The sequence below is a fragment of the Acomys minous genome (assembly GCF_964271855.1).
Source record: "Acomys minous genome assembly, chromosome: 17".
Taxonomy (NCBI): Eukaryota; Metazoa; Chordata; class Mammalia; order Rodentia; family Muridae; genus Acomys; species Acomys minous.
The window spans coordinates 14,732,626-14,754,920 of record NC_140500.1 but is presented as its reverse complement, the minus strand read 5'-3'; the positions used below and the strand labels follow the sequence as shown (position 1 = coordinate 14,754,920).

The 22,295-nt window shown below is 46.8% G+C and overlaps 1 protein-coding gene across 1 annotated transcript; it reads left to right on the top strand.

Moving 5' to 3' along the window:
- Window positions 1–18,037: 18,037 nt before the first annotated feature.
- Window positions 18,038–21,701, top strand: APOLD1 (apolipoprotein L domain containing 1). Its single transcript, XM_084765031.1, has 2 exons — window positions 18,038–18,105; window positions 19,599–21,701. The coding sequence occupies exon 2, from the start codon at window positions 19,602–19,604 to the stop codon at window positions 20,298–20,300; it is 699 nt and encodes a 232-aa protein (XP_084621157.1). The 5' UTR covers window positions 18,038–18,105; window positions 19,599–19,601; the 3' UTR covers window positions 20,301–21,701.
- Window positions 21,702–22,295: the final 594 nt, after the last annotated feature.

Here is a 22,295-nt window from a genome sequence, read left to right as displayed (position 1 = left end):
GAGGGGGCCTGGCCCCACTAGGAATTTGGTTTTGTTCCGTGTCTGCCTCAACTCAAGATTCACATCTCTGATTTCTACGTAGATTGCATTCCTGAGTGACCCTTGACACCGGCTTCTCTTCCCCGCTGAGTTCTGGCCTACTTGGAATCTTGTTTTGTGCCTGTGTGGAAGAGGAGACATGCATTCAAATGGTGCACTGGCAGCACCCCTCCTCTGGTCTACAAGGAAGAATGTGAGCTTTGTCCTCACCAGAGCGCTTTTGTTGAAGTAAGCAGGGTCACTGGCAGTGACTGAAATGCTGAGAGGAGGCCAAAAGGCTCTTCCCAACACAAAAATAGGCCGATGAAGAAAAAGAAGGAAATATAAATAAGAGTTTAAAGGAAGTTTTCTAACTTTTCACATTCTTTTTGCTTCTTTAAATGTTCAAGTTGAGTAGGGTGGTGCACACCTGCAATCTCAGAACTCAGGAGGATTACCAAGAGTTCATTGTCTACCTGAGGAACAACAAAGCTTCCAGAGGCACCTAGTGGTGTCAGCTGGCCACTCCATGATTACTCTTTTAATTAATTGATTAGTTAAGTGATAATTGGGTCAGTGTCTCACTGTGGCAGCCAGGCTGGCCTTAAGCAAAGTTTCTTTTCTCTCTTTTCCTCTCCATGATCTTCCTGTCCCATCTCCTCTTTCCTGTGATTACAGGCCATTGCAGCCACGCCTGGCTAGTTGAGAGATTTTTGTAGAGGAATCTTAATCCAGCACACCTTTAATCCCAAACAATGAAGATAAAGTTAGTTTATAAGAAGGAAGCATTGGTATTTGAAAGTCATGTCCAGTTGAGGGACAGACAAAGTGACAAATCAGAGAAAGATTTGACAGAATAGAATATGCCCAACTCTCAGGAGAAGAGATAGGGAAGAGAGGTGACTTAAGAGCAGCACAGAGGGAGGAAAAGAGGGAGGGAGGGAGCAGAGAGAGCAGTTTTACTGAGAGTTTTACAGAAGCGGGTTGAAGAGAGAACAGCTAGACACAGGCGAAGACAGAAGGAGGCAGAGAATGAGAAGGATCCAGAAGATTAGAACAGATTGCTACAGTTCGCTTGAGGCCCAGCAGAGCGATTCAGTCAGAAGCTGAGAGAAGCCAGTTTGAATCATTCAGCTTGGAAAAGAGTTTGAGCCAGAACAGCTGAGTTGAGCCAGCCAGCCAGAGTTCAGAAAGAGCTAGAAAGGGTGAAGTTATTCAGTAGTAAGTCTCAGAGGCTGAAAACATTCCAGGCCTAGATTAGATTGTATGGAGGCTAGATGCTTCCCCAACTAGGCCTATGTTAGCAGATGGAGGCAGTAAGCCTCCAAGACATCAGGAGATAAAAGTTACTTTTCAAGATTTAACTACTGAAATAATACAAACATATCTATTATAAGTAAAATGATTTGCAGGGGGCTGGAAGTATATCTCAGTGGTAGAGTGCATTTTTAGAATGTCCCAGGCCCTGGGTTTGATCACTATGGAGGGTCATAGGATATTCAGCTACAGATAGAGCCATCAGCCCAGCCTACACATGGAAATCTAGGCCAGCGTGGTGGTTCGAATAGGTATGGCCCCCTTAGAATCATGTGTTTGAATGCTTGGCCCATAGGGGTGGCGCATTTAGGAGGCGTGGCCTTGTTGGAGTAGGTGTGGCTTTGGTGGAAGAAGTGTGTCACTGTACTGGCGGTCTTTGAGGTCTCTTATGCTCAAGGTATGCCCAGTGTGGCACATAGTCCCCCTCTGCTGCCTGCCGATTGTGATGTAGAACTCTCAGCTCCTTCTCCAGCACCATGTCTGATACCTGCTGCCATGTTACCCACCATGATCATGATGGCCTAAACCTCTGAGCCTGTAAGCCAGCTCCAGTGAAATGTTTTCCTTTATAACAGTTGCCTTGAGCTGAAGAGATGGCTCAGAGGTTAAGAGCACTGTCTGCTCTTCTGAAGGTCCGGAGTTCAATTCCCAGCAACCACATGACGCTTCACAACCATCTATAATGAGATCTGGTGCCCTCTTCTGGCATGTAGGTGTACATGCAGGCAGAACACTGTGTAATAAATAAATAAATCTTAAAAAAGAAAAAAAAAAACCCAGTTGTCTTGGTCATGGTGTCTCTTCAAAACAATAAAACCCTTACTGGGCCAACCAGCCTCAGGAACACAGCAAGACCCTGTTTCAAACAACAAAACACCAGAACACCAACCAAAGGCCAAATAGATGGCTCAGTGGGTGAAGTACCTGCTGTGGAGTGACACTCACAGCCTGAGTTTGATCCCCAGAGCCCAAGAAATGGTTGTAGGAGAGCACCCACCGCACAAAGTTGTCCTCTGATCTCCGCACCTGTGCTGTGCCACATTTGTTCCTATGCACGCATCCACACATCTAACACAATACTAAACAGAAACAAACCAAAGCTGGGGATGTAGTTCAGTTGTCTAGCAGTATGCCCTGGGTTGGATCCCTAGAACCTCATAAGCTGGGCAGTGGCTCAAAGCTGTGATCTCGGCACTCAGGAGGTGGAGGCTGAGGGACCAGAAATTCAAGGTCAGTCCCAGCTACAAATCAAGTTTAAGGCCAACCTGTAAGATATGACACCTTGTCTCAAAAGCAAACCAACCAAGGCTGTCCTTCTAAGTAAAGAGTTGTGTTGGTATCAGCCTGGCTCTCCCTGGCCCCCTTTTCTAACTCTGCCCTTGGGCTGGTGGCTTAATTGGCAGCTTTGGGCTCTTCCCAATACAGCTTCAGACCACTAAATTTTACTTGTCAGGTTGGGAATTCTTCTGCTTCTCACACTAAACCACATTTAACAACCAAGCTCGATCAGGAATAAACAATGATCTGGCCTCTCCTTCCATTCCTCTGTCTTGTTTGGCTTTGTTTAGAGCTCTGAGGAGGGGTGAAATCAGTTCACTGGGCACCCTGTCGACGTTCCAGCGTTTAGTGCATTGGTCAGAAAATTGATAAGTAAGAAATAAACACAATTAGAGGGAAGCAAGAAAATAAACACAGAGAGACCAAGGTTTCAGGAGGGGCCAGATGGCCTTGGTCCTGGAGCCTTCCCTTTCATGTGTGGGATGTTTATCTCAGGTGGGCGGTTTGTATAGGCTTATGTTGGGCCAGGTAGGTTTTAATGATAGTGCAGTTAGATCACGTGACAGCTGTGGCCTGGGGAGCGACCTTGGCACTTGGGAGCTTGGAGGGCCTTGGCAAGGGCCCTAGGGCTGTGTTAGGGCCTTAGCGGGGGTCAGCCAGGTGAAGAAGACTTATAGTCTATTACAGTTTGGGCAGGGGTTCAATTATTGGGGGGGGATCATTTTCATGTGTTGCCTTTTTCAATCTTATGGAGAATGAAGCCTGCTCGGGCTTTTGTTATTTGTTTAACTGTGGGACAGCTTGACTCTTCATGGACCACAGAGCAATCACAAGAGATTCACTTTCAATGAGCAAGAGTTAGGTCTAGGTAAGTAAACGTACAGCCCTTGTTTCAAGTTTTCTTTTATGCTGTTATGAGTTATCCTCAAGGGCAGAAGAGGGAAGGGTAGGTGAATTAAATGTGAATCCACAAGGCTCAAGAATCATTGCCTTGGTGGTTGGGGAGGTGGCTCGGTGGGTAAGAGCTCTTGCTGTGCAATTGTGAAGACCAGAGTTCGAATCTCTAGCACCTCACTTCAAAAGCTAAGCATGATCCAGACATGGTGGCACATGCCTGTAATCCCAGCACTCAGGCAGAGGCAGATGATTGCCGTGAGCTAGAGGCCAGCCTGGTCTACAAAGTGAGTCAAGGATGACTGCCAAGGCTATACAGAGAAACCCTGTCTAGGAAAATCATACACACACACCAAGCTAAGTGTGGCAGGGCACACCTGTGATCCCACCACCATGTAGGGCAGAGTCAGGAGCTCACAAGGTGCCTGCATAATCCAGGCAGGCACAGGGCAAGCATGGGAGCTGTTACCGGGAGTAACGCTCACTGAAGCAGTGTGGTTCAGACACCTGGGATGTAACAGGACCATAGAGAGAAAAAGGTGGGAAAGAACAGCTCCTCAGATGAGCTGTGCCGATGCTATGCTGTTTACCTTTCTGAACTTTGCAAGAAGTCATCCTCTCACATACTCTGATGGGGTGTTCCCCGAGAAACAAGCACACTGCTGCAGCCCTGCAGTTATTGGTTAGGACAGCTCCATGAACTGGAATTGCATTCACAGGCAATGCATTCAGCAAGCTGACCAGCCAGCATCTTCGTGAGGTCGCAGTTTCTGCAACTGACTTTGACACCTTGATACTGGTTCTGTAGCCTAGGCTGGTCTCAAATTTACAGGAATCCTTTTGCCTTTTCCTCCCTTGTTCTTGGATGAACTACTCTGCCAGGTCCCTTGAATCTGTGTATGTGATTTAAAAGAAAAAAATTTAAGGTCCTGTTATGTGTGTGTGTGTGTGTGTGTGTGTGTGTGTGTGTGTGTGTGTTGGGTGCATCTGTGCATGCGTGGGTCACTTGGAACTGGAGTTGCCACTTTCTGGGATGGGTTTTTAGATCCAAACAAACCAAGAGCCTTAGTTTGAGCTCCTTTCTAGGAATTGTGGCTTTGTTTCTTTGCTTCAGACAGGGTCTTACTGCGTACCCCTGGTTGCTTTGGAACTTGATATGGAGACCATGTTAGCATAGGACTTATAGAGATCTGCCTGCCACTGCCTCCAGAGTGCTGATATTAAAGGTATGTACCACCAGCTCCATCTTTAAAGCTTTTAAATGACTACATTTATTTATTTATTTATTTATTTGTGTTCCTTTATATATGGGGGTACTCATGTGCTGCACTGTGTGTGTGTGTGTGTGTGTGTGTGTGTGTGTGTGTGTTTGCAGGTGTATAGATAAGAGGGCATCTTGTGGGTGTGAGTTCTCTCCTCCTCCCTCCTCTCACTGTAAGTGTCCAGGCTTAGTGGCACGCACCTTTATTTAATCCACTTAGACATCTCACTGGCCCATTTAATCCCAGCATTTGGGAGGCAGAGGCAGGCAGATCTCTGCGAGTTTGAGGCCAGCCTGGTCTACAGAGTGAGTCCAGGACAGCCAGGGCTACACAGAGAAGCCAGGGCTACACAGAGAAACCCTGTCTTGAAAAACAGGAAAAAAATCCTATTATCATTGTGTGTTCATGTGGATGCATGTGCTGTTGGCCCACTCATGCGAAGGACAACTTTGTGGAGTCAAATTTCTCCTTCTGCCTTTATGTGAGTTCCAAGGATGGAACTCAGGAGACCAGGCACTTTTACCTGATGAGGCATTTGCAGCATGCTCATGAGGACCTGAGTTTGGATTCTCAGCACCTACGTGAAAGCTGGGTGTGGCCATATGCATCTGTAACCCCAGCACTGGGATGGGAGGGAGACAGGGGAGTTTCTGGGGCTTGCTGGTCAGCCAGCCTAGCTGGAAAATCATAAACTACACAGTAAAAGAGAGGCATAAAGACAGATGACAACCTCTGGCCTGTTGGATAGCAATTTCCTCCTAGCTAAAGCCTTCCATTTTCAAGGGAAACTTCTTAAAATGTAGGACATAAAAAGGGAGGCGAAACAACAGCATATTTTCAGGCAAGATGGTTGTGTGGGGGATGAAACACCTCATCCTGCAGGCAAGTTCCGGAAGACAGGAAGTAAACAACTCAAATTAGTTTCAGGAAGTCCCTGAAACCGACCAGACTCTCTAAGTTTCTCCTTCCCAGGCAGTTAAGAAGTGCGTCAGAGTCACTCTCACAAGCCAAGCTGCAAAGAAGATTCTAAGACAAGGCAAGCCACCAGGAACGACTAGATGTGCTAGGCAGAGGAAGAGTTATTCTGGGTAATCCATATATGTCTTTTGCGGGGAGCAGGAAGTAGAAGTTCCTTTGGATCCACAAACAAATGGGCTTTGAATCTTGGAGGAAAATGGCCCATGTGATGGTGTTGACATGTCTAGGTGCTAGTGCAACACTCTTGAGCTGCACTGAGGTTCTTTTTTTTTTTTAAATGTGATTTGCATTTCAGTGCATAGTCTTCCTCTTCTCTACCCGTGTGTGTGTGTGTGTGTGTGTGTGTGTGTGTGTGTGTGTGTGTGTGTACATGGGCACACGATGTGGAGGTATGTAGCTGGTGACTTTATTGCTTTCTGCCTTGTTGCTGCAAGACAGTGTTTTACTGAACTGGATGCTCACTGTCTTGGCTAGGCTGGTTGGCTGGTGAGCTGCTGGGCTCTGCCTTTCTCTGCCAGCAAATACTGGCACAGGCAGCCATTCTTGGCTTTTTCTGTGGGTGCCGGGAATTCAGAAACCAGTCCCCATATGTATATAGTATACTCTCCTACACATGAGTCACCTCCCCAACGCAACCTGATTTAAAATTTATTTATTTATTTACTTTGGTTTTCTGAGACAGAGTTTTCTCTGCATAGCCTTGGATGTCCTGGACTCACTTTATAGACCAGGCTGGCCTTGAACTCACAGCGATCCGCCTGCCTCTGCCTCCCAAGTGCTGGGATTAAAGGCCTGTGCCACCACTGCCTGGCTTAAAATTTATTTGTATTTTTATTCGCGTGTTTATTTATTTATTTAGTAATTTATTTTTTGAAATTAAATAATTACCTCATTTCTTCCGGGGTGCTATGATTACAGGTGTTTCCCACCACTCCTGGTTTTATGTGGTGCTGGCAAATCAACCTGGGGCTTTGTGTATCCTGTACCAACTGAGACATGTTCCCAGTCCATTTCTTAACAACTTTTTCATCTTCCCAAACATAAGCTTTTGTGCTTGTTCAATTCCCTGTCCTTCCCTTAGCCCTTACTGGTGCCGGTGCTTCATCTAAATGTAACAGTAGGCTACCCTATGAGCATATACAGAGGGAGGAAGTCCCCCCCCCCAGGAACAGTCATAGGGGAGGGGAATAAGGGGAAAACGGGAGGGAGGGAAGAATGGGAGGATACAAGGGATGGGATAACCACTGATATGTAACAAGAATAAACTAATAAAAAAATTAAACAGAACAGAAAGGCCAAAATAAATAAATAAATAAATAAATAAATAAATATAACAGTATGCTATTTGTTCTTTCAACAGCTTCGGTTTCAGTTTGGATTTTGAGACAAGGTGCCACTATGTTGCTCAGACTGCTCCTCTTAACTTTCTTTTTGAGTCATTTTATTTTTGGGGAAGGAACAGTTATGGAGGGGGCAGATTGGATAGAGGTGGGAGGGGGAAAAGAGAGAATGTGAAGAGAGTATAAACAGAATAAATTACATACCTATTGTAAAATTCGCAAAGAACTAACAGCAAAAAAGCAATAGAGTGAAAGTAAATACTACATACATAACAAAGAATTAGTTTACATATTATATTAGAACATCTACAGGTTGGTAAGTAAAAGAAAAAGACCAACAGGAATATGAGCAAAAGCTATGAATGGATACTTTATAGGAGAATACAGAAAGGTAAGTCCTGCCCTCATTGCCTCTTAGTTAAGGCTTCAGCTGCTATAGAGGGACACCGTGGCCATGGCAACTCATTTTTTTTTTTAAGAGCAAGAAAGCTAGCTGAGCAGGAAGCTTGCACGTATGGAGCCCCGTCTGTTCCTGACATGGGTATGACGTAACTAGATATTTTACGTTCCTGCCACCTTGGCCTCCTGCTATGCTGTACTAGGGCATGGAAGTGGGGGGTAAACTAAAATCAGCGGAAATAAATTTTTCCTCTAAGTTGCATCTTGTCAGGGTACTTTTGTTTCCTCAGAGCAACAGAAAGGAAACTAGGACACCAACTGTCACCTGCTGGCCTCCACTGGCACATGTACATCTGTGTGTGTGCGCGCGCGCGCGCACACACACACACACACACACACACACACACACACACACACACACACACACACACACACACCAAACACCAAACACCAAACTTTCCATGTTATGGATGCTCCCCGGGCCTATTTTTCTAGCAATAGGAATTTAGGTTGCTTGTCACTTCTGATAGACAGCACTGAAACACTTTTGAGATACTAAATGTGTAAATTTAAACATGGAATTACTGTGGCGAATGTCTTGGCATCTGGGTCGCAAACAGAAGTTGTCTATTGTGTGAATGCTCTGTAGAATTTATCATCAAGATTGTCTTTGGGTTTTACTTGTAATCATGTGCTTAATCCAACACACTTGGAAACTACTGGAACCTTTTCTGGTCAGATTAGTCCAAACAGTTAGCGATTGTTCAATACTCGACAGAAAGCTGATGGAAGGATTACACTGTCTGAACAGCTGTAAGATCCAGAAACTCTCATAAAGACACACTTATTTGGGGGTTAAAAATATCCATGATTTCTTTTGGATTAATGGCTTAAATATGAATGTTTGGCTGTGGCTGGAGTTTGCTTCTTGCTCATTAGTTCTGTGTCCCCAGGAGAGGAAATCGTTGAATCTCTATTAAATAAATAAAGAAAATTATCAGATTTAGACTTTAGAGCTCTCTGTCTCTGTCTCTCTGTCTCTGTCTGTCTGTCTGTCTGTCTGTCTGTCTGTCTCCCTCCCTCTCTCTCTCTCTCCCTCCCTCTCTCTCTCTCTCTTCCTCCCTCCCTCCCTCCCTCCCTCCCTCTGTGTTATTTTGAGTCTGGGTGTTGTTATATAATCCTAGCTGACTTGGATCCAACATCCTCTTCTGATTTCCTTGGGCATCAGGCACGCACGTGGTGTACATACCTGCATACAGGCAAAACATTCACACACATAAAGTAAAAAAAAAAAAAAGTAAAAAAAAAAAAGAAACAAGAGTTTTGACACAAAAGGATATCCACTGAACTATTGATAACAAAACAATTGAAAATATGGTATTTGTGGTGAGTTTTTTTGTTTGTTTCGTTGTTTTTTTGAGACAGGGTTTCTCTGTGTAGCCTTGGCTCTCCTGTACTCACTTTGTAGACCAGGCTGGCCTTGAACTCACAGTGACCCACCCGCCTCTGCCTCCCGAGTGCTGGGATTAGCTATTTGTTTTTTAATAAAGGACTGGACAGACAAATGAGTCATAACCCAGTCCCTGTTATGAGCAACAGAGCCAAGTGTCCCTTTGGGAGAATGTCCAAAAGTGAAGGTGCTCTCCAGCTGTGTTCCGGGAGATCACACTTGAAACCTCAGCGCTTGGGAGGCTGAGGCAGGAATATTGCTAAGTTCAAGGCTATCCTGGACTACTGTCTAAATAAAAAGGACCTCTGTGAGAAATGGTTCAAATGAACATATATTTTTTTATTTCTTTGTTTTTGAGACAGGGTCTCACTATGTATGTAGCTCAGGTTTGGCCTAGGCTTCTGGCTTAGCGCACTAGCTCCCCCTCCACCATTTCCCCAGAGTTTGGCATTGAGCCCAGGTTCTCATACTGAACAAAGCAAACATGCTACCACCAAGCGCCAGCCCCAGCACTGCACCATATACTCTTCATTTAAAAAAGAACTGCATATCAATGTGCAATATGTCATTCGTGTGAAGGAAAATAACCAACACATTTGAAGAACACATACCTATGGGATCAGCGTGATGACTCACTGAGTAAATGTGCTTGCTGCCAAGCCCGATGACCTGAGTTTGATCCCGTGAACCCAGATGGAGAAAGGAGAGAACCAACTCCCACCAGCTGCAGCTTGACCTCTGACCTCCACACACATCCTGGCATGTGCATGCCACGTTGACGATCAAAAATAAGCGATAAAAAAAAAAACAAAAAAACCCTACATTTCTGTTTATTTAAAAAATTGTGATCTTGGACTGGAGATGGCTCAGCAGTTAAGAGCACTGGCTACTCTTCCAGAAGTCCTGAGTTCAAATCCCAGAAACCACATGGTGGCTCACAATCATCTTAAATGGAACCTGAATCCCTCTTCTGGTGTGCACGAAGACAGAACACTCATATACGTAAAACAAATACATACATCTTTAAAATATTATAGTATTTTATTTTTATTTTATGTATATGGGTGGTTTTGCCTGCATGTATGCCATGGCGCCTTATGGGTACAGTGCTGTGCGTGTGAGGCCAGAAGAGGAGCATAGATCTCCTGGGACTAGGGTTACAGATCTTTGTGAGCCATTGAGTATGTGCTGGGATTTGAACCCAGGTCTTCTGTAAGAGCAGCCAGTGCTCTTAACTGCTGAGTCATCTCTCTAGCTCCCCTCTTTGTATTGAGTGTTACATGCTACAGTTCTATACTGTAGTCAGAGGATGAGGCAGGAGGATTATTTGAACCCAGTAGTTAAAGTCCAGTCTGGGTAACATACTAAAGACGAGTCAGATAGAGAGGGAGCCAGGAGGTTGATTTATCAGAAAAATAAACACTTAACTGGGCGGGGTGGCACAGGCCTGTAATCCCCGTACTTGGGGAGGCAGAGGCAGGCAGATGACTGTGAGTTCGAGGCCAGCCTGCTCTACAAAGTGAGTCCAGGACAGCCAAGGCTGCACAGAGAAATCCTGTCTCAAAAAAAGAGGAAGGAAAAAAAAAAAGAAAAGAAAGAAAGAAACACCTGGTAAACTACAGTATTATCTCTAAAAGGGAAAATCAGAGGGAAAACTTTTATTTCTAATGTTTTCTTTATTTTTTCACTCCCACCCTCATTTTAGTGTTGTTGTTTGTTTGTTTGTTGACTCTTAGCACAATGTCATCTTCTCGATATGAGAAAAAAAGAGGAATCTTCAGCACAAAATAGAAGTCTGAAGTCTAGCACAGGACAAAAGAGTAGGAGGGCAGGGCCATGTTGAAAAGAGCATAGACAGTGTCTTGTGACCTTGCCTCTGGGGATTGATCCAAATGGGTTTTTTGTTTGTTTGTGGTTTATTTTGGTTTTTGTTTGTTTCTTTCTTTCTTTCTTTTTGTTTTTTGAGACAGGGTCTCTCTGTGTTAGCCTTGGCTGTCCTAGACTCGCTTTGGAGACCAGGCTAGCCTCGAACTCACAGCTATCCACCTGCCTCTGTCTCCCGAGTGCTGGGATTAAAGGTGTGCGCCACCACGTCTGGCTGATCCAAATGTTTAAGTGGCAGCATACTCCTTCCTGTGCTGGGAATCATATTTTTCCAGAGGTAAGGAAAAGGAAGGGTGGACTGGGATTGGAGTTGAGTCGGCAGAGTGCTAGGCCTAGCATGCATGAAGCCCTGGGTTTGCTACCCAGCACTACATTGCAGGATGTGGTGCTTCAGCACTTGGGAAGTGGAGCTGGGAGGATCTGAAGTTCAAGGCTACCCTCCACTACTTAGTGAGCTTGAGGCTAGCTTGGGATACATAAGATCCTGTTTCTAAAAAGTACGGAAGAAGGCCTGGAGGGATGAGTCGGTAGTGAAGGGCCTTGCTGCTCTTACAGAGAACCTGGGTCCTGGAGCACCTGCACTCACGTATGCACCTAATTAAAAATACAATAAATCGGGCTGGCGAGATGGCTCAGAGTTTAAGAACACTGTCTGTTCTTCCAAAGGTCCTGAGTTCAATTCCCAGCAAACACACGATGCCTCAAAACCATCTATAATGAGATCTGGTGCCTTCTTCTGGCCTGCAGGCACACGTTCGAGCAGAATACTTACTGTAGAAACAATACATAAATAAATCTAAAAAGTTAATGACATGCCTAGCACGCTTGAGGCCCTGAGTTTTATTCCAAACACCTCTCCCTTTCTTTCTTTCTCTCTCATATGTACACACCAGTGTATTACACATCTATTACAATAGTCTAAGTGTAGAGCACTCACTAACTGCTGGTGGAATAGTAGACAGGGCCTTTTACTCACTGCTGACAGAATGCAATGGTGCAAGCATTTAGGAAGACAAGCCCTTTTTGGGTTTTTTGTTTGTTTGTTTGTTGCTTTGGTTTGGTTTTTTGAGACAGGGTTTTTCTGTGTAACAGCCCTGGCTGTCCTGGAACTCGAGGCTGGCCTCGAACTCATGGAGATCTGCCTGCCTCTGCCTGCCAAGTGCTGGAATTTAAGGTGTGCACCACCACCGCCTGGCTTTGTTAGTGTTATTTTTATAAAACTGTATTTATTTTTCAATTTGTGTCTTAACCCGACCATCACAAATAGTTGAGACTCTTTCCTATTATTTAGACAAGCTTCACAGCACAAGAACTGAGCAGTTATTACACTATTCTTAACCCTTAAGCTAACTTGGCTTCCTCCTAGCGAACATTCCAGAGATACTTGCAGTTAGTAGCTTTCCTTGGTCCAGCTCCCTCTTCTCATCTCTCTTAGACATCTCCCATGGCCAAATCCTCTACTTCCTCTTCCATCTCCTCCTCTCCTGGCTGGCAGGAAGTACAGCTCTGTTCTCTCCCCTGCTCAGCGATTGGTTGTAAGCTGCTTTATTGGCCTACCAGGGGACTTTGGGGAGCAGTGTTTACACAACACTGAGACAGGAGATTCTCAGAACAAGGATTGCAACCAGATACAGAGGGTACAGACATCAGCATTTGAATGACACAGTAACCTTACACCTACACCCTTCTCAAAACCACCACAAGAAAAACACCCAAACCAAACACACACACTTGAGCATACTCTGACCATAAGATCCAGCAATAAGATCCTTGGTATTTACTCCAACTTGAAAACTAGGTCCACAGAAACTTACACACTGATGTTATACACTTTGTTCATAACCACCCACACTTGGAGGCAACCAAGATGCCTTACAGAGGACAAACGGATAAAAAAAAAAAAGGTGGTGGTGGTGCGTTCATTTTGGAATTGCTGTCTCTCAGGCAGCCGCTCTCCAGAGGAGCGTCTCTTGTTTTCCTCTCCAAATGGAAGGAGGGCGCTTCCTCTCCTTTCGTGTTTTATTGGCTAAGGACTTTATTGACCAATACAAGGTAAGCAGATAGGTACTACAGCTGAGCACAAGCTTTAAATATGAGCTAAGTGGGCTTAACCAAAGAACAAGAATGTATCTCCTGGCTATGTACTTTATTAAGAAAGCCACCCACGCAGAGGCAGGTGGACTACCATGAGTTTGAGGTTAGCCTGATGTACAAAGTTAGTCCAGGATAGCCAAGGCTACACAGAGAAGCCCTGTCTTGAAAAACCAAAAAAAAAAAAAAAAAAAAAAAAAAAAAAAAAAGAAAGAAAGAAAGGAAGGAAGGAAGGAAGGAAGCCACCCTCCACATAGCTGACAGAGATGCCAAAGCCACCTCAAGGGCACAGAAGTCCTTAGGTGGTTCTTCGTCCCATGAGGCACTGACTGACCAGTCCTCAGCATCTGTAGAGACTTCAACCTCTCCACTCCTGGCTCCTCTCTGCTCAGCAGGATTTAAGTGCCTGAAGTATCCTGGACACTCCCCTGTGCCTCTGTCTTTTTCCTCAGCAGCTGACCCCTCCTCTGCCCCCACTACAGGCTCAGCTCCGTACTAGTGTCTCAGTCTTTCTAGAACTTCCTAGGGGCGTATTTTCTCTCTGTTTCCTCACCTCCTGCACGTGTCTCTAGTATTTTCCATGCCAAATTGGAATGGGGTCTGTTTCGAGTCTTTCTCTTTCAACCGACTACCATCTGCTGAGAGCAGGGACCACACCGTACTTAACGTTTCAAGCCCAGGATCTAGAATGGCGTCTGGCCTACAGAAGGTGCTCTATCCACAGTAGTGGAGCTGAAATAAGCCGAATCAAACATCAGCAAAAGAAAACTCTGTGTATGTGTCAAAGCCTCTGACTCATGTGGCAGATCATATAATGATTGGCTCTTTTGAACAGAAACATAGTAACCTGTAACAGGCATCCGCTCTCACTTGCTGCTTTCCCATTTGGGAATACTCCCCGAGAGGGTGTTGGGGGTGGTATTCAAAGAGGAAAACCTACGCAGATGTCCTGGCAACTGTAGTTATAACAGGGGAAAACTGGAAGCTGTCCAAGTGTCTAACAGGGAAATGACTGAGCAAACAATGGGATTATTATATAGCTATTAAAAATGACAGAGGTGAGAACATAGAGTTATGTTAAGTAGGAAATGTTAAGTAGGAAAAAAAGAGCACAGGCTGGCATTTAAGGATGCGTGTGCGCAGTAATAAAAATCATAGGCCAATCTGGAAGAAAAAGAAAGAAGGAAAAGAAAAAGAAAATGGTTGCAGTTTTGGATCCGGAGGATTCCATCCTTTTATCACAATAATAGCTGAGACCTTGTGCAATCCAGCTACCCTAAAAGTGTTCTGCAGAAGTTGGTGTGGTGGCGCATGCGTGTAATCCAAGCATTTAGGAGGAGGAGGCAGGATGATCAGGATTTTAAGGTCTGCCTGCCTCGGCCTGTGTGTAACAGGCTGGCCTGAGTTGCTTAAAATCTGGCCTCAAAAAACATAGCAAATGCTGGCATTTGTGCTTACATCCTTAGTCCTATTGGAGGCAGAGGCAGAGACAGGGGCAGGGGCAGGGGCAGGGGCAGGGGCAGGGGCAGACAGATCTCAGATTTGAGGCCAGACAGGGCTACATAATGAGTCCTGGTCTCAGAAAACAGCAACAGCAAAGCAAAAGCATCGAGAACAGTTTCCAGGGGCTGGGGAGAGATGGCTCAGTGGTTAAGCGCATCTGCTGCTCTTGCAGGGGACCTGGATTTGGCCCCCAGCATCCGTACAGGCAACTCACAACAGCCTATAACTCCAGTTCCAGATCTGATACCCTCTTCTGGGTTCCAAGGGCACTGTATTCACATGTACACACACACACACACACACACACACACACACACACACACACACACAAACACACACATATCCTTCTCTCTAAATAAAAATTTAAGCCTTCAGTATAAGTACTCTGTGTTACCACGAGATAGAATATTCCAAAGAGATATTCAATGCTAGCTTCTCATAACACTATTATGAAAACAGTGACATTTTCCTCCTCTCCTTCTCCTTCTTCTTCTCCCAACCCAAACAGATCTTGCTATGAAACCAGAATGGTCTCAAATTTGATATTCTTCTGACTCTGCCTCCTCAGTGCACAACAGCAGATGTGTTCCAGCACTCTCTTTTTTTTATGTTTGCTCATGTGTCGTAGTCAGGGTTTCTTTCTTTTCTTTTCTTTTTTTTTCCTTTCCTTTTTTTTTTCTTTTCTTTCTTTCTTTCTTTTTTTTTTTCAAGGCAGGGTTTCTCTGTGTAGCCTTGGCTGTCCTGGACTCACTTTGTAGACCATGCTGTCCTTGAATTCACAGCGATCCGCCTGCCTCTGCCTCCCGAGTGCTGAGATTAAAGGGGTGCACCACCACGCCAGGCGTAGTCAGGGTTTCTATTGCTGTGATGAAACACCATGACCAAAAGCAGCTTGAGAAGGAAAGGGCTTATATCTTCTTGTACTCCTATCCAGGGATGTCAGGGCAGGAACTGACGCAGTGGCCAGAGAGGAACAGGGCTTGCTGGCTTGCCTTTCCCTCCTTGCCAGTTTTCTTTCTTATACACTCCAGGACCAGGCACCTTGCACAGGAATGGCACATGCCCATAATCACTAAACAAGAAAATGCCCTGCTGATCGGCCTATGGGCCGATCTAACGGAGGCATTTTCCCAGTTGAAGTTCCGTCTTCCAAGCTGAACCTGTCTTGTATCTAGTTGACGAGAGGGGGTGGGAGGTGGGGTGTTGGGGGGAACCTCTTTGTGTCGCCCTGACTGGCCTGGAACTTGCTACGTGGAGCAGGCTGGCCTCAAACTCAGAGAGATCCACTTGCTTCTGCTTCCTCGGTGCTGGGATTAAAAGCACGTCCAGTGATTTTAGAGTCTCTTCCTCCTCCTCTTCCTCTCCCTCCCTCTTCTTGATTCTTTGGGGCAGGGTCTCACACTGTAGCCTAAGGCTAGCCTGGAGCTCTATGTAGCCCAGGCTGGCTTGGGCCTCACTGTATAGCTCATACTGACCTTCTGCAGTTTGGATGTGGCCCCCAAAGGCCCATGAGTTAAAAGCTTGTTCTGCAACCTGACACTCCTGCAGGTGGACCTTTTCCGGGCTAGGCTTGTTGAGAGTGCTGTCCTTTGGTGTATTTGGTGGCATGGCCGTCAAGGTGATCATCATAGGGGACCCAATTCCCTCTGCTTCCTCTGTGTTTTGTCTTTTTTCTGAAAGGATGAGCAGCTTGGCACACACCTCTGCCCTGATGTGCTGTCAGAACCATGGGGCTAACAAGTCTTGCCCTGGAACCTCAAGCTGTGAGATGTACCCCCTGTATGTGTGTGTATGTGTATGTGGCACATGCATGTAAGGGTAAGAGAATGACTTTAAATGTTCCTCGTGTGCTGGCTGGCTTCCTTTCTCTTGGAATTGGGCTCCTGAAGTAGCCTAGGCTGAGCAACCAGAGACACCAAGCGCGGCATTATTTATTTAATGTATATGACTGCTTTTTAACTGGTGGCCAGAAGAGGGCACCAAATCTCATTATAGATGGTTGTGAGCCACCACGTCATTGCTGGGAATCGAACTCAGGTCCTCTGCAAGAGCAGGTGGTGCCCTTAACCTCTGAGCCATCTCTCCAGCCCCACTTGGCATTTTAAAAAAATGTGGGTTCTCAGGGCTCAGGCCCTTGTGGTTCCAAGTCTCACTCTACAGCCCAGGCTGACTTTGATGGCTCATCTTTCCTGGTGCTGGGATTTTAGACTTGTGCCACCGTGTCCAGCCGTTCTGCCTCTGATCTGAAAAATACAAAAGTAGGCACTGGAGCCATCCTGCTCAGATAACACTCGGGATATCGACTAAAGCTTGACTGGGTTCAAGTGCAGCAGGGTGTTTCAGCAAGTGGCATTGCTCTGATGGACAGATTGTCGATAGGAAGGTGAGGGGTTTTAACGGTCCAAATGAGGCAGAGGCAAGAGGGTCAACCCAAGCACAATGCCAGCCTGCTCTACTTAATGAGCTCAGGGCTAGCCATAGTGAGACTCCACTTTACACAACTCCAAATGAACCAGGAAGGCTTTTTTGTTTTGTTTTGTTCTGTTTTGTTTTGGAAACAGGGTCTCATGTAGCGCAGGCTGGGTTCCAACTAGCTATGTTATCTGAGGATGACCTTGAATGTCTAACCCTCAAGTTTTTACCTCCAGGTGATGGAATTGCAGGTGTGAGGCCCATGACGGGTTTATGGGGAGCTAGCTGGTGGTAGAATCCAGGCCTCCCGCATGCTGGGCGACCACATCCCCAGCAGGAGACATGAATCATTTAAGTGAAAACCAGTTTGGACTTTCTAATCTGAAATCGACAGTGTCAGACAATGGATCCTGTATTGGGGCCCTTCAGGATGGCTGGGTTTCCTTGTTAATCTCCAGCCACCTGGGACTGCTTCAGGGAGGGTGGCTCTCTGTGATCTGGTCTGAGTAAGCACACAGAAGATAGCCATCATGTCCCTGCGGCCATGCAAAGCGTATAATTAGCTCGGTGGGTAGCTTGACCCCACTGATTTTTTCTGACGCATTTTGGCCCGCAGTATGCCCTTTCTGAGACCTCCTGTGTCTTCTCCACAGCTGGAGATGCCCCAAACTGCACGCAGCACTTCCTGTGGGCGTGGCCTTGCATTCTTAGGCTCTCCTTGGGGCTGACTGCCCCGCCTCAATGGGTCACGTGTTTCAGCTACTCAGGCCCTCAAAGCTCTTTGAAATGGGGCGAGAGTGGCTCTATCAATCATAATTGAGTTTTCCAGATCCTCCTATTTCTTTTTGATAATTATTCTCTGGTGGAGTCCTCTCAAAGAAACACTATAATTGGGCAGCCTGGGGCATGTGGGAAAGCCTCCCCCCCCCCCCCCCCATGGCGTCAGTAGCTATTCTCGGGAGAGGAAAGGCAGGGTATCCCCACTGGGAGATGACAGCACTTGTTTCAAGTTGGGGAAGAGCCTGTGGTTCTCTTCCTGCGTTTAGAGGGGAAAGCGAACACACAATGTTCATTTCCTAAATACGGGACGTGCTTTGCTAGCGGCTCATTTTCCAACATGTCATATCCTGGCTGAAGGCAGCAGGGGTCAGGGCAGGAAATGGCAACTTCTCAGAATGAGACAAGGCTTTCCCAGAGCGGTCATTGGCTCCTGGGAACTATAAAGCATGCTCATCCAGAAACGGTCTCTCACTTTTTTTCCTGGAGGCCAGAGTGAAGGGTAAGTGGAGAGTTCAAGGGGATGCGTCTGAAATGGGATGGGTGCCATGGGAGTCAACTCTTGGGCCGTCGTGTACTTGGGGTGACTTTCCTCCTTCGTTCTTTTTAACCTGAAAACTTCTTACTAGTCAGCTAGGCCACGGAGGTCAGCAAGGAACAGTAGAGCCAGTGAGTCAGACGAGTGTTCTACACAGGGCCCTGAGAAGGTTTGTAGCCTGTCTCTAAAATCTGTCATCTTAACAGATGAGACCGAGTTTGATTGTGCATGCTAATGCAAGCCTGGAGTACCAACACTCAAGAGGTAGAGGCTAAAAGAGTCAGGGGTTTGAGGCCAACTTGGGCTATGTAAGAGCCTGTCTTTGAAAACAAAATAACAACAACCAGTAGAGAGAGATGGAAATATTTAATAAGGTCTGTCCTGATAGTTCAGTTTTGATATGCTTGCCCTGTGTCTGATTTGACACCTTTAAGGAGATCTGACTGGTTGCCAGTACAGTGAGTACGCAAAAATGGGGGTCTCTGGCAACCAGGGCGGATTAACTTTTACCCTGGTGTGTTCAGCTTTCTCCATTAGTCGCCTTTTATTGGCTTCAGTTCAACTTGATTTAAAAAAAAAAAGCCTTCAGTGAGTTGCTATACCCCCTACTCACTTCCTTTTTTTTTTTTTTCCCCTTGCCTTCAGGCCGGTTCTTGTTATATAACTTTGAATGGCCTAGAACTCAATATTTAGACAGAATTGGACTTTAATCCAATGATCCTGCCTCTGGCTACCAAGTCCTAGGATTATAGGGGAGACTGGAGGGGAAAGGAGGAGAGAGAGAGAGAGAGAGAGAGAGAGAGAGAGAGAGAGAGAGAGAGAGAGAGAGAGAGAGAGCGCAAGCGCGCTAGCTCACGTCTCCAGAACTTAGGCATCTGTTACATGCACAGCCTGCCACTTTTAAGGAGTTTTCTTCTTATTGGTCCTTCTTTGCCAGGGTATAGGATGAGGGTGTTACGCCAGACAATGGCTCTACTACTGAGCTACACCCTCAGCCCAAGGGTCATCTTGAAAACAGAGAAGCCTTCTAATAGTCTCCTTCTTCCCGCTTAAATGGTATTTGCCAGAGGATGAATCCATACATCCTGTTCCCTGGGAGAACAGCAGAAGACTGCATAATCTCTATTTGCATGCTCAGTTAACGGGTTCTGAGAACTTGTGTGACTTGTCCCAGACTCCAGACCTGGCCTTTGAAAACTTGACACACGACACCTACCGCCCCGTTCCCCCGTCCCGAGTAGTAGCAGCCGATATTTATTTATTTATTCATGTATTCATTTCGGGGCCGTTGGGTATTAAATCTGGGGGTTGAACGCTAGGCAAGCGACCTACCCACACTCCCAAGCCCAAGATCTATTAAATATTTGAGGACTCCCTCTTCTGCCCCTGCCAGTTCTAGCCTGGGGCAGCGGCGGGCGCGGATACTCCAGGCTAACTGTGTGTCTGTGTCCCCGCAGGGCATGGACAGGCGGGCGGCCTGGGAGCCGCAGGGCGCGGATGCGCTACGGCGCTTCCAAGGACTGCTGCTGGACCGCCGGGGTCGGCTGCATGGCCAAGTGCTGCGCCTGCGCGAAGTGGCCCGGAGGCTCGAGCGTCTACGCAAGCGCTCCCTGGCGGCCAATGTGGCTGGCAGCTCTCTGAGCGCCGCGGGCGCGGTGGCCGCCATCGTGGGGCTGTCACTCAGCCCAGTCACCCTGGGGGCCTCACTCGTGGCGTCGGCCGTGGGCCTAGGGGTGGCCACCGCCGGAGGGGCAGTCACCATCACGTCCGACCTCTCTTTGATTTTCTGCAATTCCCGGGAGGTGCGGAGGGTGCAGGAGATCGCCGCTACCTGCCAGGACCAGATGCGCGAGCTCCTGAGCTGCCTGGAGTTCTTCTGTCAGTGGCAGGGCCGCGGGGACCGCCAGCTGCTGCAGAGCGGGAGGGACGCCTCCATGGCCATTTACAACTCTGTCTACTTCATCGTCTTCTTCGGCTCACGTGGCTTCCTGATCCCCAGGCGTGCGGAAGGGGCCACCAAAGTCAGCCAGGCGGTGCTGAAGGCTAAGATTCAGAAACTGTCTGAGAGCCTGGAGACCTGCACCGGCGCCCTGGATGAACTTAGTGAGCAGCTGGAGTCCCGGGTCCAGCTCTGCACTAAAGCCAGCCATCTCTGCTGATCAAGCAGGATGCAACGCTGTTTTTCTAAGAGCATCCTTTAGCTATATGGAGGGCAGAGGATGACAGAAACTCTTCTTGCAGTCGGTCCTCAACTCCTTGTGTGTGAAGGACTTTTCAGTTGTGTAATCCCAATTGAGTATGTGACCCTAAACACTAACCTTGGGGCGGCGGGCAAAAATCCTTCCTGGCTGCGCACAGCTGGGCAGACAGACTCTCCCTCTTTTAGAGTTATTAGGGTTGCGGGGGGCGGGGGCGGGAGGGGACCTTGATGGTTTTGAGCTGAGATCTGGAGAGGTGTCTCCCTCTGAGACCTCTTAAATTCTTACTAGAATCCTAAGGCTTTCAAATGTTGCCAAGAGGAGACTTTTAGTTTTCAACGTTGGTTCTATAGTTTCTGATACACAGAACTCCAGAATCCAGAACAAGAAAGGCCCTTCTTGTCTTTTTAGGAGTTGTAGACCCAGACTGAGCCGCGGAACTGTCTCGCCCGCCTCTTCCCACCTTAGTCAGTTTGTGAACCCATAGACCCAGCCTGATTTTTCCAGAGTGGCTTCAGACCCACGCTTCCAGGTAGCCTGAGAGGGGAAAACCCCCTGAAGAGTCACTTGAATTCGAACACCCACCCCTTCCACTCTCATAAAAAAGCTGGTGTATGTGGTGTGTGTGTGTTGGGGGGGGGGTTAGGAATAAAAAGGATGATAAACATGCTAGCTAGGGTGAGCACCGGCCTTTGAGTTAAACGGTCGTGGATCTATCACAGGCTTCGTCTAATACCATCGTGTGGCTTAGCCAATCTTACCTTGTTGTGACTTGGCTTCTTGTTCAGTGAAACACAGATGGTGGTGAGAGCTCACGAAATGTAGCCCCTGGCCTGGCTGGCTCCTGACTGACTCTCCATCACCTGGGGGCGGTTTGCTGGCAATGTAAACTGTTGGGCTCTGCCATGGCCCACCACTGGCTTGATTCTGAAGCCTCTAAAGTTTGAAAACCATGGCAGCAAATGCTCATCTCCAGCCTAGTGTGGTGGGACATACCTGTAAAGCCAGCACTTGGAGATGGAGACCAGGAGAGCAGGAGTTCAGAGTAAACCCAAGGCCACCCAGGATTATGAGACCATGGCTTCCAAAACCCAAAACAAAAGACGTTAACTTCTGGCTCCCTTCAGTTTTACAAAGCCTCTCCAGGGGACATTGTGGTCTTCAGAGTCAGGAGAGATTGGCCCGGAAGCCGGAGAAAGACTGTGCTGCGTGTGTGCTGGTAAAGCTCTGTCCCCTGTGGACTAAGGGACTGAAAACCACAGGCCCTTTAGAGGGCAGTGTTGCCCGTTCCATGTAGAAACTGGTACAGAAAGGAATGTGAACTTACCAGAAACAAAACAAAACAAAAAACAAAGCAAAACATCTTTCTCTATTCTCTGAAAACTTCAGACAACATATCTTTATTTATTTAAAATAAGTTATTTAATTACTGCCTATTATTTACACTTATTTTTATTTAACTATCACCTTTAGAAAATAATGAGAATAGCAGGTGTCTGGCAGTCTTTTTTCCAGACAGGGTTTCTCTGTGTAGCCTTGGCTGTCCTAGACTCACTTTGTAGACCAGGCTGGCCTCGAACTCACAGCAGTCGCCTGCCTGGGATTAAAGGCATGTGCCACACCACGCCTGGCGCCTGAGTGAGAGTCTTAAGAGGCTTTTTTTAGGAGGTAAAGTTTGAATTTCTAGTCTTTTTTCCCTCAGGGAAGACTTTTCCCTCTAGTGTTTTACATGATCCTTGTAAGTAAGATGGGGTGTGGGGGGTGGGGGTGGGGTCCTGAATAGAGAGATTAAACTGGTCTTTGATCTAGTGGATGGAGTCTTGAATTGTGGAATACATGAACGATTAAGCCTATGTGTCCTGAAGGTACTTGGCCAGAAAACACTTGACTTGAAAAAGAAAACCTTTTTCAGAGCGGGATGGAGTGATGGAGACACATGAAGGAAACATTTAGACC